This window comes from Coptis chinensis, chromosome 3 (genome assembly GCF_015680905.1).
Source record: "Coptis chinensis isolate HL-2020 chromosome 3, ASM1568090v1, whole genome shotgun sequence".
Classification (NCBI taxonomy): Eukaryota; Viridiplantae; Streptophyta; class Magnoliopsida; order Ranunculales; family Ranunculaceae; genus Coptis; species Coptis chinensis.
In genome coordinates, this window is record NC_141458.1 from 30,225,703 (window position 1) to 30,245,013 (window position 19,311).

The window sequence follows — 19,311 nt, forward strand, 5'->3', positions numbered from 1 at the left end:
ACCCCTAAGTTGGGGTTAAGAAGCCGGATAGAAGCCTAAAACAAACCTGCTCTATTAGCAACAATATATCTTAAAAAGAAAGCACAACCGGGCCAAGACTATAAAAATTGATCTTTGCCGAGCTCATCACAACATACTTTACCAGAAAAATGCCTTTGAAAAACATAAGACGCAAAAAAACTTACATAGCAAACAAGGGCTCGCAGACACTACCGTGATCAGCTAATTAATTTTTTTTTTTTTACCTTGTCCTCCATCCAGGCATGAATCAGATGCTCTGCCTCTGTGGTGGTAGGCATTAGCAAGTCACTAATAGAAATAGCCCAATAATGAAGACTAGTATAGCCACCGACCTCCTCTTTAACTTAACCAATTATATATGAAAATCATAAAAGAGAGTGATCCATGGTACAATCTTATAAATAAGGAATTGCAAGAGAAAAAAATATGTACCAGAGTGTTCTCATAGTCATGAGTGGCGATAATAGTAATAAATTCCAATTATGCGAACCTCACATGCATCACGCAAATACACCAAAAGTTCCTATTCAAATAGCTAAGAGAAAACACTAACCGGGGGATTATTATATACCCTAACCGACTACTAATTACTTCAAGTATCCTTCATCTCTATCCAAGTTGCCATCTGCACCACAAAATTAAATACAAGAAAGGCCTTAATGATTTATAACAAGGCAAGTCACAACATATAACCAATAAAAAAAACGACAACGAAAAGAGTTATGTAATACCTACGTGTACTCTTGAGATTCAATTCCTATAGGCTTAGTATCCCGTCTTTCGAGAGCCTATAAATTCAATTCCTATAGGCTTAGTATAAAGTAATAGATTATTTCCAGGGGGTTAAGTGCGTGGTCATTTCTTAGTATAAAATCTCACTTAAAAGTAACTGCATGGTGGGGAAAACTAAGTTATTTGTAGTTTAATGCTTGGAAAGTTGCAGTAAAGTTTAGAATGAGTTTGCATAATTTCACAATGAGACTTCAAAACAAACTGTCCATAGCCTATGGTCTATCGATTTCTTTTAAAAAAAAAAAACAAATTCCCCCAAACGAAAGGTAATGCTGCAAATGCAATTAATTAATTGAATCAAAAACACATTCAGAATTCTAGCTACCGTACACAACATTTCAACAAACAAAAATAAGGAAATAACAACATTAAGCTCAAGAATAGTGGTTTTATATACCTTTGAATTGGAAAAGTGGAAATAATAAGCACCAAAGAACAATTGCAACAATTGACTACATACAACAATACCCACAAATGAAATTCTAGTATTTTGCAAGAACTCCATTTCCTTTTATTTTTTATCCCACCAAGAACAACACCAACAACAAAACCCTCTTTTTTATTGCTAACCGCCCAATAGCTAGGCCTAATAGCTACATCTGGACGATCTCAGAAATGTATGGAGTCGAGTTGGAGATTTTTCTTACTTCTTGCCGAGGAACAGTCCCATACGAGCTTCCCAACGACCACATTTGTGAAGCGTGGCACCTCTGTATTTGGAGCTCCCCCTTGCGAATCCAGTGCTATGCATGGCGATGAAGAATGTGGACAAATTCTTCATTCGCAAGCACAACACACCTGCACTTGCACCTGCACCAGCACTACACAACACAACACACATACCAATTACCAGCAGCCTACAGCCATATGTACTTGTAATATAGATTAATCAAAGTCGCAACTAACCAAAGTCATATGTATCAAGATTACTTACTGATAAAGTGGTCCTAGTCCTCTACAACCCTCAAATGGCTCAATTAAAACTAAGAACATAAGATACTTTCTCATTAGTTGCTAATATCTACTAAAATATTTAAAAGGAAAGAACATGCACTTACTTGAGAAATAATTAATTGGATGATGACATTGACCCATAGGCCCATGGGGGAGGAGGGGGGTTTAAGGCATTTGCAACTGTCTTGGCCGCCAGTGGACGTTGTCGAACAAAAGGACTTGCGGAATCTTTTGAAGCAGAAGAGGAAAACAATTGCCTTCTGTTTTCGTGAACCTTCAAGTTCTACATAGATACAAGTATCACAAAGGTCGAGCTTATACAGGTACCACAAAAAATAAAAACCAGAAAACAGTAAAGATACTGATGAAAGGGAAAGGAAATCCAATAACACTTCACGTACCTCTATCCGCAAAATGCAAGCCACATAGCCAAATGCATACTGCAAGGAAGTCGCTTAGACATTCCCAAAGCAATTTATACTATGCTTAAGTACAAGATACACAAGGACAGATCGAGGTAACAAGAGGAACAATCTAAAGTAACAATAAGATAACCAGTTAAAGGTATTTGTGAATTGTGAAATTGCTTAAAAAAATAGTGAAGTTCCCTAATTAGTTTCAGTTAAACTAAACAGGTGAAGTGATTTACTTTTACAGCCAAAAGCCTTTATGTTAATACCAATGATTAACAAAAACACTAATACCACATGCTAAGACACAAATCTACCAACTTAGATTTTAAACTACATAACCTTAAGTCCAAAGAAAATACTTTATATAGTCTAATCCTAAGCAATTACAATATTATTGGCTAACAATGAGCACAGTGGGCTTCTACATGCCAAAATCAATTATAAGTGGGGCCATTTCTAGTCAAATGTAATAGAGGCAAAAGGTATAAAGGTAAAAAGCTAAACCGACAAGTAATAGGCGGTTATCATCCTAGGCAAAGTTGATATGCCGGTAGATTTTATTTCATCGAGCTACTATATCCATATAAAATTTACGATGCAAAGTTTAAAGCTTTATGCAAAACAATACTAGTATCAAAGATAATTAAACCATTGATTAAATCTTGCTTCTAAATTTGTGCTGAAATGATTAATCAAAGACCTTGGGGAGACAATTTTTTTTTTTTTTTGAAACAACAAAAATGACCATATTATTACAGAAACAAATTCTCTTGTTTTGGAGGGAAAAAGGATAAAAGTTTGACAAATACTTTTGTCTACAGCTCGCAAGCATAGTTGGTTTGTCATGAGACAGTGGCCACATGTTGAATCACAAACCCGTAAATTTTCCGTTTAACATTTTCAATTTTTTCAGTCAACATTTCCTCCCTTTTTTCTCCAACACGATCCAACCAGGTATTAATCCGCTTCAAGTTTGACAGAACTGCTGCGATAGGGCCATGTTCTTGATGATGGACTATCCCATCACCATCGATTGAGTTAATATCAAAGATGCTAAACCCTGCAACCAGTATCTCCTCGACAAATCGTAGAAACCACAATTGCATCTCTGATTGTAAATATCTAGCGAGCTCCAATGCTTCATTGATAGCACTAACACTTGTCAATGACCCAACAACATGATTAGATGCAGATACCTGAACTTTAGAATGGTTTGTGCCAATAGCTTGTCGCTTGGAAACACTCGTTCGTGCAGGCGATGGAAGGATAATATCTTGCTCCAATGCTTCATTTGCATGCTTTTCAACACTCTGAATCTTAGGAGAGTTGATATCTTGACAATTTAGGAGAGATAATATCAAGATCGTAGCCAAAACAAGATAGAGAAATGGATTTTGAACATTTCGGTTAAGGACATCATCGGCTCTGTCGAATTGCGGATGGAAGCAAGAGACTTCGACTACGATCTACGATTTCATGGCGGTTCATTATAGCGAAAGATATCATCAATGGTTACTAAAGGATTTCCAGCCTTGGATGAAGAGCATAGATCGGAAAACATGGTTAAACTTCTTATAATAGACTTCGAGAAAGCGGCTTCTTCCAAAGCCTCGGCGAAATTTGTGGATGCAATCACTCGTCTTTTCGTGAGCTTCATTTCCAAGCCTTGCAAGGTTAGCGTAAAACAAGCATCCGGAGGGATATCGCTTATCCGGTCCATTTTCGTTCATGAACTGTGATTCTTGGAGATGCACGGTTAGACTTTTCGGGGCTAAATACCCTTCAAACCTTTACAATTAGTAGACTTTATTTTTCGGTTGTTGGGGCATCGTCCGATTATGTATCTGTATGGGCATCACTCAAACACGGCTAATGCAGTCCGAGTTCTCGAGATGGCTTGCATATCCGTTCTATTTTTGAAACCGCCTTTTTTCTTCGTTTCATCGATTCTGAAATCCCCTGCGATTGTTGGTCATCCCAGCTCTTCCTCATGGTCTTATTAGCGGACCCAACTAATGCTTCCGAAACCTTTGAAATCCCTCGCAGCTATAGTAGCCATTTTTTCTTCTTACTAGCAGAATCGGCAACAATCGGGTGAAACTCTCAAACCCCCCCGACAGCCTTCTACCCGGTGAAATAGAACCCTCCTAGCATTGGGTGAAGCCCGCTTTCTTCCATTGGGTGAAGGTTGCCGATATCTTGAAGGCACAATGATTGCGGAGCTCTCTTGATGTCTTCCTATTCTCTTCTTTCGCCCGTAACCAAAGTTGGAACCACACATTTAGATGGAACTGGAGGCGAAGACCTTGAACTCGCCTTGCTTGCGGCAAAGGCTCTATTTCAACAACACCACATTCTTCCTCCCAACTGAAATAGACCTCGGTTGCTTCACGAGGCCGAGAAGAAAAAGCGCTTAGGTTTGTCCGGTTTCCTTTCAACTGGAACATTGTCCTTTGAAGCAAGTGCCGGTCTAATCCTCTCCTTGTCCACTCTGGGGTCATCCTTAACTTGTTGTTGGTTCTTCTTGTTGCCGATAATGTAAGCAAAGAATGGGATCAAGAGAAGGGTCGTAATTATCGAAACAGGTTGAATCACAAACCCACGCTTAGAAGGCGCTAAATACGAGCAATAAGAGGGTCGGGACTTCCTACAAACGGATGTCGACCAAAGCAATAGGACGAATGCCGGACACACGAGGAACAGGTGAATCGAAATCAAGGCGGTCGACATCGCATAAAACCGACCGAGTTGCAATCTATTAGTCAAAATGAGATCGTTGTCGCGGTCGGAAAGCGAGGCGTAAGTGGAATTAGAAGAGTCAGAAAAGCTGGACATAGAAACCATGGTTGGGCGAGTTCTCGTCCGCGAGAGCGAGAACAATGCCAATGATTTGGAGTAAGGCGGAGCGATGTTAGCCGCCACTTTGGTATCGGAATTCATGGATTGGAGGAGTTTGAGTAGTATACCTGGTGTGAGTGAAGCCATTTTTTTTTTCTTCTCTTGGCTTCACTGGGGAGACAATTTATTAACCCTTAATAAAATCCCCATTATTGCGACATTTTATCAAACACTTTATATATTGACAACAAATCGAAAACACAGATATAAGCTGCTACTTGGTCGTTGTTGCCTGCTTCAAGACACATCATCCAACCAACATACTCGTTCAATCAAACAGTTTAAGGCAAGCAACTCAGAGTACATATAATCAAACTTGCAGATTGGTATAGCTAAAATAAATCACTAGAAAAAACAACAAGGAAGAAAAGAGAGAAAACCCACCCTAATTAAGTATCCAACCCTATTTAATTTAACTGCTAAGAAGACTCATGAGGTTTCCTCAAAAGAACAAATAAGCATGAATTTTGAGGTAAAATTCAGAAATTTAATAGATAGACTTTATAATCACAATTAAAACAAAACAAATATGAATTTAGAAACGAGAAACCCAGAATAGCTTGCCTTGGCGGAAGAGAATTTGAGATAGAAATCGAGTTCGAGATATAAGGCTTAACCGATTCAATTCCTTTCTGATTCACTTTGAAGCTCCAGTTGAGAGGTAAATTAAATTACTGGGATTCGAGCCTCTGCTTTCGTCTCTCCAGAACCACTTCAATCGACGATTGAAAGATGCTCAACACAGTTAAATTAAAATGGTTTCTAAAAATAATAGTAGAAGTTGGAGAAATGGAGAGTGAATAGCGCAAGGCGGTTATGAGAGAGTGAGGTTTTTTGGTGTAAAACTTGAAAAGCCACGGTAGCTAATTATTTTGCCCAAAATAAAAAAAGTTATAAATCACTGTTTGAGGGAAACAGTGGGGTTATATAGTTTAAAATACATAAATAATTGGAACCGTGGCTTATGGCAAACTAGACCCCACGGTTTACACGAAACAGTAGTGTAAACTAATAAACAAATAACAAACAAAATTTCGACTGTGGTATAACTATATTAGCCACTATTTTTGGTAGAACAGTGGTATAAAAATTCTTCCTTACCGTGGTAAATGTGTTATTCTGTAGTAGTATTTGGTTTTGGAATATCAAACTGGAAATCAGTAAGTGTTGACCATTTTCTTTCATATAATTTTCAAGTTCAAGAAGCGTACATTTTTTTTTTACTTCCTCTTTCGTTAATTGAAAATCAGAAACTAAATGCAAATGCTTTGAATTAACCTCAAATAATAATTAACTAAAAATCAGATATTAGATACAAATGCATTGAACTAACTTCGATGAATATTTAACTGAAAATATGAAACTAGATGCAAATGTATTGAACTATTCTCAAAAAGGAAATAAGTAACGGAAAATAAAAAAACATGAGGCAACTGCATTGAACTAATCTCAAAGAATAATTAAAGGGAAATCAGAAACTATATGTAAATACATTTAACTAACCTCAAAGAATAATTAACGAGAAATAAAAAATTGGATACAAATGCATTTAACAAACCTCAAAATTATTAATTAACATGAAATTGAAAAACGGATAGAAATGCATTGAACTAACCTCAAAGCATAATCAAATTTATATGTAGTGAGAATGTCTCGACAAGTATTATTTTATATTCAAAATGGTGTTTATTATATCTCTTTTCATATGATTAGGAATGTCTTGTTGTTCAAGTAGTTTCAATATGATCTTTGCCTTATTGGGCATTCTCACAAAACTTCAGTCAAATTTCTCTTATTAAACAACAAAAAGAAGTCGATGAGTTTTATCAAGGGTAGGTTCTTTCTTTTTATTGAGAGTGGAGTTTTCACGTTGTAAGAAATTTGGATAAGTGATCAATAATATATTCACATTTCATAGCTCTTCATAGTTGCAAGTATTTTTTAGAATAATTTAATATAACAACACCCATTCATAGGACAAGTTCAAAAGCTAGTGTATCTCATACCATTAACTGTGATATGAGCCATGCCCAACACTAGACAAAATTAGCCTTTGAATTGAGCTGGAATGGTTATATTATGGTTGTCATTTTAGGGTCTGAGTTGATCTTGATTCGGATAGGGGTCATGTTATTTCCCACATTTCAGCCGCTTATCCTGGTGGAAACATGCATGTCTACTCGGATGAACATACTCTATTGTTATTAATCTGGCCCAAGACAAAATTACTTGGATGCTTAATGGAAGGGTTATTGTTTAACAAGTATTTTTGAGAAATAATGACATAAGTAATTGTTATGTTATATTTGTTAATCAAATTTTCCGTTATATTTTGAGATGCTACTAAAAGTTATCGTTGTGATTATTGATATTTGTAATATTTCCAAAGGATTTATGGTTTAGTGCAATAATTTATCTAGCACGTGAAAGAATGAAAATGGTTGTGAGATGTATTGAGATATTTCAAACTATTGTGGTTTAGTGCAATGATTTATTTGGCACGTGAAAGAATGAAAATGGTTATAAGATGTATTGTGATATTTCCAAATATTATAGTTTAGTGCAATAATTATTTGGCACGCGATAAAGTGGAATAGTTATGAGATACAATGTATGATACCTGAATAAATTACATAACTAAAATCCAAGTTCCTATCTACCACAACTCATTTGTTTATATTTGATTAATATGATTATGAGATATAATGTATGATACCTGAATAAATTACATAACTAAAATCCAAGTTCCTATCTACCATAACTCATTTGTTTATATTTGATTAATCCTTGTGAAGGGAATGTGATTCTGTTTCAAGGGAACTTGGACCCCTTGTAGTCGAATAATGGTTTTGTTTATCTCATTGTCAATTCAGTACAAAACACATGATATTTTATGCCTAATAATAGAGACTTACTCACATAGTTTTGGCTTCTGTGTTGGGGTTACTATGTATGCGACATCCTGTTTTGGGTAACTACGACAGAGTGGTTCCATTATGTGAAAGAGGCTGCATGTTCGGCTCGATAAAGTGGAGCAATTGTACTAGACAGGAAATTAGGTAAAACATAAAGACGACATAATTCTAGGGACATTTGAAGAAACTCAAAATAATAATTTTAATAATATGTCAAAGTGTATGTTAACATAAAAATAATTGGTTGATTATGGTTGTGAAGTTTGTCATGTAGATTGTTTTCCTTGGTTTTTGTTTGATGAAATTGTTGAAATTATGCATTTTATATATTTTGTTTTATTGTATTTTATTTGTGCTCACAATGGTTTTGCAGAAGAGTGAGTTGAATTAATTATTTATGCAGGTATGACCTACTATGTGATCATACGTACATAAGTATAAGTAAATTGTAAGTTTTATTTTTGTTATTCTTATTATATGAAGTTGATTTAATAGGAAACTAAGGCACCTCAGTGGAGGGACTAACTGTCTTGTTTATTGTACGTATAAATGTGGTGTTATTAGTTAGAAGTTAAGGCGCCTCGGGAGAGAAACTAAATGCCTTATGGACTATATATATATATATATATATATAAATATATATATATATATATATATATATATATATATATATATATATATATATATATATAATATCAGCAAAAGAACGGTCTCCCGTGCTTCCAGACATGCTGAGCTCCACATATTCTTGTACAGTCAAAGAGGGGGATTGATTCCATGAAAGATGGGATCAGTAAATCAAAACCCACTGGTCCTTTATCTTTGTGAGATCGTCAATAGTGTACGAGAAGGCGTCTTGAGTATACCAAATAAGTATAGCTATCCTTCTTCCGACACAAAGAATGCAATTTAAATTTCAACCAAGATCTAAAAAAATTGGTACATAATTCTTTTCTTCCCTTCTTATTCCTGAATCTATACAGAAACATTTGCCATTCAATATTTAATTCCCGTAATATAGGATTTCTTTCCATTACTAACTTTGGACTATAAACAAAGGATCAAATAAGGTGTGAGTCTGACGGATTGTATTCCCATAATTCATAAAATTTAATAAAACATGCTATATTTCGCATGTTTTATTAAACTTTATTTTTGCGAGCCATTGTACGATACTTTTGCTCTTCTCATTCGATGTGCAATTAATGAGCCTACTAATACAAATTATACTCTATACTATATTGAATCACTACGAAATAAAATTTCTAAAATGATTTAGATTTTATATTTATTTTTTATTTGGATCGTTTCTTTTCTTTTTCAATTGTATCGACTCCATTTTATATTTTGTTTGGAACGAGGGCCATATAACATAACACCATTTATTTTACTTTAACTCTTTACTTTTTTTATTATTATTTATAATTTATATTATTAGTAAATGAAGTTACATGACAAAGTTTTTTTTACTATTACTTTATTCAAGAGTTGCTCAATAAATCCGTTGAGTCGGAATCGTGGGATCGGTAGATGTCAAAGATGATAAATCGATATATTTTTACTTCTGTCACTATAACTTTGTTTGTGCCGTCTATAATGAAATGAATTATAAATCAACAGCTTTCGATTGGATTGGCGCTTATTTTGCCAATTGGTCTTTTTCTTATCTTATATTTCTCAAAAATAGAAACTTAGGTAAGTGTTTGATGAGCATATGTATAAATAAAAAGTACCCCGTTTAGTTCCTTCATGCCTATTATAACTAGCTATTTCGGTTTTTCTACTGGCGGCTTCAACTATAACCTCAGCTTTATTTATTGGTCCGAGCAAGATACGACTTATTTGAAATTGATTGAATGAACAATTCATAAATTGAAATCTTTTTTTAAGATTCCAAGTAGTCCATAGTTCCTTACTACGTAAATTATAAATCCTTGGTTATTGAGATTCATGGGCGATTTGGATTAATATTTAGGGATAGATATTACCTCCCCCTTTTTACCCTTTCAAACAAATTGAAATGATTGAAGTTTTACTATTTGGAATCGTGTTAGGTTTAATTCCTATTACTTTGTTTGGATTATTAGAATCGCATATTTGTAATCTGACGGGCGATCAGTTGGACCTTTGATTAAATAACATCTATTTTAAATAATATCTTGTTTTTTATTGACCTCCTCCTTTCTTTAATCCGCAGGAGGTCAAATTGGCGTCTGCTCAAGTTAGTAAAGTTATTTCATTGTAATTCGACCTAAGAAGAACAGAATCACGCTCTATAGGATTTGAACCTACGACATCGGATTTTGAGACCAGCGTTCTACCGAACTGAACTAAGAGCTTTCTTATCACAATGTAAAATACCGTAAATAAAAATAAAAAATAAAGGATTTTTTTTTTTGTAACCCCCACCTTGCATGCATATGCATATAGTATCATAAAAGATTATGTATGTTCAATTTTCATTGATCTCAATTGATCCTTCATTCGCACATAGTAGAAGTAATAGATAGGGATGACAGGATTTGAACCCGTGACATTTTGTACCCAAAACAAACGCTACCAAGCTGCGCTTACATCCCTTTCAATTGGATTGCAGTGTCATTGTAGAGAATTCCGTCTTGTTTTCCACATCGTAATTTCCTCCATTGATATACAATTTATCTTTCTTGGCATTTATTCTTTTTCGTATCATATAACATATTCTCATACAACACATATAACATATAATATAAATAAAATTATATCAGTAATGCCCAATAAAATAAGGTGGCGTCTTTTTCTGTTGTAAAGAAAGGGAAATATCATCCACCGGGTCGTTATATATATCCATTTTAGTTAGGGATGTTGCGTACAAATAAAAGTGATCCTTAACTACATATGTATCTGATCATATATGTATTACAATAAAAAAAGGAGGATTTTCAATGCGAGACATAAAAACATATCTCTTTGTGGCACCTGTGTTAAGCACTCTATGGTTTGGGTCTTTAGCAGGTCTATTGATAGAGATCAATCGTTTATTCCCAGATGCGTTGACATTCCCAATTTTTTCATTCTAGTTACGGATGAAAAAGATTAGAGATACAATAAATTATTTGTGCACCCCCTTTCTTTGTTTTGTTCTTTGCTGTCATTTTTTTTAGGATAAAAAAAGAAGGAAAGAGAAAGAATCAAAGAAGATTCGACCACAACAAAATTCGGGTTCAGGCTGAATTAATAGACAGAGAATAGAAATGGAAATTAAGGGTCGAGGACAACAAAAGCATACAAGATACTTAAATGAAATACTATACTGGTATTAGATTAGAACTAATTTATAGTTAGAAATAATTGTATTACTTATTATTTCTCTATTCTCTATTGATTGCAATGAAATATTTTAGAATTGGATTTCTAATCAGCAACTTCTTTTTTTCTTCCTTTCGGATTGAAAATAAAAGAGTTGAGTGAATCCAAAAGCAAAAGAAATGAGGTTTATGGCCAAAGGCAAAGATGTCGAGTAAGAGTTATTTTGGAATGTAACAGGTTGTGTATGCAAACAAGATTAATAAGGAATCGTGGGGCATTTCCAGATATATTACTCAAAAGAATCGACACAATACGCCTAATCGATTGGAATTGAGAAAATTTTATCCCTGTTGTTACAAGCATACGATTCATGGGGAGATAAAGAAATAGATAAAGCGGAACGCGTGTGTAACCTCTCCACTCCAAGGAATAATAATAAATTAAAATTACATAATTTATATATATTATATAAACAAACTATAAAAATAAAACAATACTATTCCTATTTCGGTCGGATCCCCAATGAAATTAGAATTAATAAATAGGATTTTAAAAATAAGAAATAAACCATGGATAAATCCAAGCAACTTTTTCTTAAATCCAAGCGATCTTTTCGTAGGCGTTTGCCCCCAATTGGGTCGGGGGATCGAATTAATTATAGAAACATGAGTTTAATTAGTCGATTTATTAGTGAACAAGGAAAAATATTATCTAGACGAGTGAATAGATTGACTTTGAAACAACAACGATTAATTACTAGTGCTATAAAACAAGCTCGTATTTTATCTTTGTTACCTTTTCTTAATAATGAGAAACAATTTGAGAGAACTGAGTCAACTCCTAGAACTGCGGGTCCTCGAACTAGAAATAAATAGATAGACCTATATCCTCAATTACAATTGAATAAAAATTCCATTCCAAACCCCAACTCAGATTGATTTTTTGTTCAAAAAATTAACGTGCTCATTCATTTTTACTATTTTATCTTTATTATAATTATATTAAATAGTAATTTTTACTCTACCTTCCCGGAGCTCATTCTCCGGGGCCCCCGTTGTTTAAATCATTACAGTGTATTCCTTCCGATCTCCTTATTTAATGATTTTATTGGAAATCATGTAAAGACAATTCGTATTTGATATGGCTATTTGTGCAAGTATTTTACGATTAAGAAGCAACTGCCTCTTGTATAGATCATTTATGGATATACTATAAATATAGGATACCCCCATCTCACGAATTGCTGCATTTATACGAGTAATCCACAAAGCATTTAAAACTTCTCTTTGCCCGCCCTATCCCGATGAGCAGAAACCAAAGCCCTTATATTCTGTTGAATAGTAGTTCGAGTAAGTCTTGAATGAGTCTCCCGAAAGGTTGATGCAAATAAACGAATTTTTGTTCTACGTCTCCGAGCCATACCCTAGTCTAATTCTGGTCATTGAATCAAGTTAAACTTTAATGAATAACTAACTATTTTTTTCTTTTAGTCATTCTTTTCCCCTTTCCTGGTCTATTAATAACAAAACGGATTCTTCCAATGTATAAAAAAATTCCAATGGCTTTTGCTACTATGACCTTCCCAACCACGATTTTCCAGACATTTAACCTCGAAAAAAGAAATTATATTGATACTAAACAAAATAATAATAATAAATTGCAAATTAAGTTGAGTATATTATAAATATAAAGTAGTAAGGGTAAATGGATAAAAAAAAGTGGGTTCCTTCGTTTCTATGGTTGCTTCTTAAACGGTGAGGTCCTTTCTATACACCGGAGCCTCTTCCCTCATTTAATCAATGTTATTAGTAACTTGTACAGTTCACATTCTTTGACTCTACCCATGAATTATCCAGCAATAGGTCTTTTCACAATGAGATCTACCCATACAGTAACGGTATTTAATTATAAAGGTTGGCTAGGTAGCTGACCCTGTTAGTCCGTTCTTGCAAGAGCGGAGCGTGTTTCTTTTGCTTCTTAAATACTATTTCCCCCGCTTTGCTACCACTGGGGAATTGATTCTCATCTCCAATTGAGGTGATTGGATTTGCACCAATGGAAATCATAAATTTCATACACTGGTTTTTTTTATATATTGAATGGAATTATTCCATCCTATTCATTGGTACTGGTCATTGATACTGGAAAAAAATTTCCCTTTCTTTTTTCCAGTTCATGATTTGAATGAGTCGCACATACACCCTAGTACACGTTCCTCGACGCTGATGACATCCCCGAAGAGCGGGGGATTTTGTTACGTTTTTTTATTGGTTGTCATGTGTTTCTAATAAGTTGTTTAATAGTTGGCATTCTGAATCTGAATCACATATAAAATATAAAATGGGCTGGTTTAGATCAATCCTAACAGGATGATTATGAATTATTTCTATTTACTATTGATTGAATTTATTTCATTTTACCTTATTTTGCCCCGACAAGAAGATAAAATTTAGGTTCATTCGAATTATGGTTCAAATCAAAATAGAATCATGGATTTACGTGAAATCACCGGTATTTTCGACTGCTACAAGATCAACAATTCCATGGCTTTGGGCTTCATTTGCTGACATAAAACATCTCTTTCCATGTCTTCGGATACAACCCATAAAGGTTTACCCGTTCCTTGTACATAAACCCTTGTGAGGATTTCGCAGAGTCTCAGCAGTTCTTCCGCTTCTAGGACAAATTCTCTTGTTTGTGCCTCATAATAAGAACTAGCAGGTTGGTGGATCATTATCCTGATTATATAACATAATGAATGGTTCCTCAATCTCGTACGATCGGATGACGGAAAGAGGTAAAGAATAACATGAAGAAAAAAGAATATATGATTGAACAACCGTATGGACATTTTTTGTGCATTGCATTCGGCTCTAGAATGGAATCAGAACCAAATCTCGTTAAGTGATCCATTTACCACCCTTCTTTTCGGTAGAGTTAAAAAATACTATGATGGTTCCGTTGCTTTTTATATTTCGAATTTATCCAGTATGTGATATGATTTAGCAATCCCAAAGTTTTTTTTTGATCCAATCAAATCAAATAAGTATAAGTAAAAAATTCTCTTGTTTTTTTTCGTTTTAGTACTTTTTCATAATATCAGAAAGAGACTTCTGGTGTGAAAACAAAAAAGTTTGTGACGCTGAAATGAACCCCGGATAGATAAGATCAAATCGGAAAACCTTTTTCTCATATTACTCGCTCGATACATAATCTCATGTTATGAAAAAACAATAAAGGTTTGTTCATATCGAACTCGAAGTGCCATGCTATTATTACTTAATATTATTATATATTATTCATATTTATATTGCGAAGGCATAGTCTTCTTTTTTCTCTCAAATAAAAAACTCATTGGCGCCAAGCGTGAGGGAATGCTATACGTTTGGTAATTTCTCCTCCGACCAGGATTAAAGATCCCATTGAAGCGGCTAATCCCATGCATACTGTATGTACATCTAGTGGCACAAATTGCATAGTATCATAAATGGATACTTCGGGGGTTATCCACCCGTCGGGAGAGTTTATAAACAAATAAAGATCCTTGGTCTCATCCTCTATACTGAGGTATACCGTGAGACCAATAATTTGGTTTGAAATCTCGCTATTAACCACTTGGCCTAAAAAAATTAATCTTTCTCGATAAAGTCGGTTGATTAGGACAAAATTTTATCCCTTAGGAACTGTACACGCACCTTTGGATGCATACGGTTTAAAAAATTGCGAAAAAAGAATCAAGGCGTTGATTCCAGCCCACCTTCTTTTTTATAGTAGGGCTTTTCTACTTCCTAACGAAGGGGCTTTTTCTTTCTATTTTTTTAAGAAAGATTCTTTTTTGCTAGCCTCTCCGTAAAAAAGAATCTACTAAATTTATCGAATTAAACTCTCATTGATGTATTGTTTCATCGAAATCCAAATTACGATGTAATTTTCTTGTTCCTGAATAGGCCTCCTCAATTATTTTAGGTTTATGTTCTACTCGGGTAAAGATCCTCCCTATTTCAATTTGCACATATAGGACAAATGATCCCAATACCACTTTTTTGGTACGACATTTTTTTTCAATTCATTTCGCCTTTCTTACGACAAATATTCGATGTAGTCATCATATTATTTCATTGATTGGCAGTTTGAGATCGCCATATATGCTATAAAGTAATTACTTATGATACAACTGGTAATCATACATATATTAGCAGTTGGGTATTTTTGAACGGAGTCCGGATACTTCATTTTATTGGTCCAGCCAAGCCAACCATAAATTTTTATAATGGAAAATATTAATATTGAACCCCAAAAAAAAAAATTGGATCAAATTATATATATATATATATATATATATATATATATATATATATAGATAGGGGTGGGATAGAGGCACAGTCACTGTAGCCACATTCTAGGCACAGTTAATCTAATCCGTTGATCTGTTTCCAATCCTACGGTTGGATCAGTTTAAATCAAACACCGAAATATATCTAAACGCGAAGGGTTTTCTCTCTCCTATTCTTCTCTCTCCAAATTTATCTGAATCTAAACCAACACCTCCAAATTCAACACCGAAACACCTCCAAATTCATACCGAAAAGCTAGATTTGTCCTTCTCCTTTCTCCAAATTGAGAAAATCAAGCACAAATTGGAAGAAGGTATGTATTTTGTTGATTTTCAATTTTTTATTTTCGATTTTAATGAAATGGGTTCGGTAATAGTAGAAGAACAAGTTGTGAATTGTTTTTGTTTGTTTTCGTTGCAAGTATAATTTTTATTTTTATTTATTTTTTTCGATTTTTAATCAATTAACTATTTTTTAGACCTCGATGTTTTTACTTTTTCGATTTGGTTGTTATTTTATTTTATTTTTAGTTGCAAGTATAATTTTTAATCAATTAACTATATTTTAGACCTTGATTTTATTTATTTATTTATTATTTTTTTCAATTTGGTTGTTAATTGTTTTTAAATGTACCGAAGCCATATACCGTATACCAAGTTGACAAGGTAAATCTTCAAGACAGGTATAGTGTTTGCAACAATTTCGTTTTCCCTAGTCGACTGATTCCATAGGTAGATGGTGTTGTTCTCATTGACAACTTATCGAGATTGGGGTAGTAGTAGTAGTCTGTTACAAGCTGCAGTTAAACATGAAAGTGTTTGGACGCTCGAAGTGGTCTACTGGCTTGTGCTCTTCCTGTCAAGTTGCAAACGATGTCATGGGTAGTATTCGAACTGTTGGTTCCTTCTTTGCAAAACAATGGAACTTTACCAGAACGATGGGACGTTATGCAAGTTTGGAATATGGGCACTATGGAAATCCTACTACTGAGTTTCAGGAGAAAAAGATAAGGTTTGTTCTACTTTTGGATGTCTGATATTCATTCATGAAAGTCAGACTCATAGCTTCTATCATAGTTTATAACGCCAGGAGATTAATAGTGACCATTTCTCTTGTTATGTGCTCTCTTTGTATGCATAGTGTTTGTGAATTGAGGTCCAGGATTCTTGTTTAATGTCATGAAACTTTATCTTTTTTAGGTGGCTCCATCGGGATGGTCTGAAGGGGAATGCAAAGGTAAAGTTGGATGGTTTCCATCAGATTATATTATGTAGCAAAACGTTAAGGATTCCAACTAGTAATGTATCCACTGAAGTTGGATGCTAGGTGCCCTTTCACATTTTGCTTATGTGATGTGTCATTGTGGTAAACAATATTTCTCTGCCATTAATATAAACATTGTCGAGACGAAGAAGTCCACTCCTCAAGAGATAGGGTTCGAGAGACTTAAGATTTCTAAAAAGAAACAAAAAAAAAAAAAAATTGAGAGTTAGTGCCCAAGGATTAAAACTTAGAAATGTTTAGTTATTGAATCTCCTTAGGTTAGATGTCACGATTGGTCTGAATTTGTTTATTTATTTCCCTAGAAGCTTTCGGTATATCTTTATATTGTAGCATAGCCACTCGAAGTTTTGTTAGCGTGAGTGAGAAAAAGAAAAAATCTAGTAAAGCTGCAGGCTTTTTAGCAGCCTTTTTCTGCCCCTCCGCTAAATGTAGAGGTGAATAATGTTGTGGAGAAACTCAAGTGAAGAGTGTAGATAAGAATGTCATTTTTTTTATTAGTTGTTGTAGGGCGTCTACCTAATAGCAGCTGATCTTGCCAAGCAAGCGTGAAGTAGCTAATCTTGCCAAGTAGGCGTCTACCTAATAAATGAGTGATAGTTTGTCTTTATTAAATTTAATTAATCTCATTTATTTCCCAGTCTGTCTCAGTGAGAGAGGTTTGTGGGTATCAAACCCAATTCTACTGATTAAGGTAATATTACTAATAATGTTGATAAATAAATAAAAATAGATAAGTGGTTGACTCAGTAAAGTAAAGAATTTTGTTATATCACTCTTTCATTCTTCCTTTTCGTTGGTTTTACCATTAAATTTGCTTATTTTCTACATATTTTCTTCCTTCGCCCTTTTTCATGTACAGCACATTGCAAGCGTGCTGTTCAAAAGTTGTAGATGGAAGCCAAATTCTTTCGCTTTCTAAAGATTGTTGGGGTTGGATTCAAAGCCGAGTCGAGTCGAGGGCGCCATTGTATTTGAAATTGGGTTACAACCATGAAGTGGAACTGAGTGTTCCACCAGCTGTTTGCGTGTTTTGTTTCAAACCCAACATAGTTTGCTGCACTGGGACAGACAAACAGAGGGTGCACCAGTTTGCTGCTACTGTTCACAACTGTAAACCTCCCGAGGTTTATAAAGGCAAAGGTATCATGTATGTTGATGAAGTCATCAAGAAGAAGCAAGGAAAGAAGTCCAAATGATTGTTGGGAACTGTTATAGGGTTGCACTGCTCGAGGATGGCCTTTGTTTTGTTTATGTTACCTGTTGCAGTGTGTTGTTCTAAAGATCCTCAGACTTATGAGAATGTAGCCAGAAGTATTTGCAGCTTAGTTTGAAGAGTTTTTGTTTAGTTGTAATGAGGTACTGTTTCGTAAGATTTTAATCCAAAGGTCCCAACGTCAGTTTCTCAGTTATGATTATCAATAGTGTTTTTTTATATTTATAGTAATTCACATTACAAACCCTTTTTGTCAGGGAACACCTTCATGTGAATCACTTGCAGCCCACACAAAAAATATTTGTATTGTTCGTGTAAAAAAGAGAAGTGTGGAAAGGAAATTATACATGTTCAAAAAATTTGCAATGAGAATTGAACTTTTTATTTATATATTTATATTTGGTGCTGAATCCAAGTTCTTCTGGGCTGACTACGTACCATGGAGGGGGACATAAAGCCTTGCCCCATTGACAGGATCAAGCTAACACGTAGTTATTTTTTCAATTACAAAAACCAAAAACCTTGTCTAAGTCGGTTTTTTTCGATATCACGTTGATCGATCGCCTTTTGCTTTGGAGATTTTGGCCATTAATATCTTTGTCTCCCTCGCCGCCATTTTCTGAAGATGCTTCAAAGAGAAAAACTTTCCTCCTCGGCCCTCAATAAGGGCTGCCTATGCCTTCAGTTCTTCGATATCAAAATTCCGGTTGCTTACTCCCCTTACATACCGATTATGCGATATATCTCCTCCTTTTGCACATCCCGAATATTACTAGGTGCTTGCATATGTTCTACGCTCACCTTTTGTTTTCGGGCTTTTCCCAACAGTATTTCGTGACGCGAACTAAACTTGTGATTCTTAAAGAATCGATCCCTCAAAAGTGTTGTTGCTGAAGGTCTTTTTGATGGATCTTTTACTAAGCACTTAGCAATCATCTGTTTAAATTGCTTTGAGAACTTCTGGTCTTTTATATCATCTAAACGCGGTGGATCATTTGTCAGGATTGTAAGAAACAGTTTCCACAGGGAGGATACTCGAGAAAGGAGCATGACCGTGGGCAAGCTCTATGGCTGTGATGCCGAAGGACCATATATCTGCTTTGAAGTCGTATCCATGCCCTTCTTCCATATCCAAGATCTCCGGCGCCATCCAGCAAGGTGTCCCTGTTATTGTATTTCTTTTGTGCCACCTATCATCA

The 19,311-nt window shown here is 34.7% G+C and overlaps 1 protein-coding gene and 2 pseudogenes across 8 annotated transcripts; 1 reads left to right on the plus strand and 2 right to left on the minus strand.

Annotated features, from left to right (window-relative positions):
* Nucleotides 1–338: 338 nt before the first annotated feature.
* Nucleotides 339–6,116, minus strand: LOC147509100 (ethylene-responsive transcription factor RAP2-7-like). 7 transcript variants are annotated; one of them, XM_086601422.1, is made up of 7 exons: nucleotides 5,643–6,116; nucleotides 2,169–2,207; nucleotides 1,872–2,050; nucleotides 1,748–1,796; nucleotides 1,461–1,634; nucleotides 757–809; nucleotides 339–646 (listed from the first exon to the last, which is right to left on the minus strand). In XM_086601422.1, exons 3-6 carry the CDS (start codon nucleotides 1,906–1,908, stop codon nucleotides 779–781), a joined length of 291 nt encoding a protein of 96 aa, XP_086457548.1. In that variant the 5' UTR covers nucleotides 1,909–2,050; nucleotides 2,169–2,207; nucleotides 5,643–6,116; the 3' UTR covers nucleotides 339–646; nucleotides 757–778. The 7 variants fall into 7 exon arrangements, 6 of the variants coding, with proteins under 6 accessions (XP_086457548.1, XP_086457547.1, XP_086457544.1 ...); XM_086601421.1 differs by having other exon boundaries at nucleotides 2,169–2,301; XM_086601418.1 differs by lacking the exon at nucleotides 5,643–6,116 and having other exon boundaries at nucleotides 2,169–2,561.
* Nucleotides 2,803–5,424, minus strand: LOC147509101 (protein CORTICAL MICROTUBULE DISORDERING 3-like; annotated as a pseudogene).
* Nucleotides 6,117–15,809: 9,693 nt separating the features above from the next.
* Nucleotides 15,810–18,314, plus strand: LOC147509102 (large ribosomal subunit protein uL6m pseudogene; annotated as a pseudogene). Its single transcript, XR_015216496.1, has 4 exons — nucleotides 15,810–15,928; nucleotides 16,298–16,626; nucleotides 16,815–16,851; nucleotides 17,763–18,314. The product of XR_015216496.1 is annotated as a large ribosomal subunit protein uL6m pseudogene (transcript).
* Nucleotides 18,315–19,311: the final 997 nt, after the last annotated feature.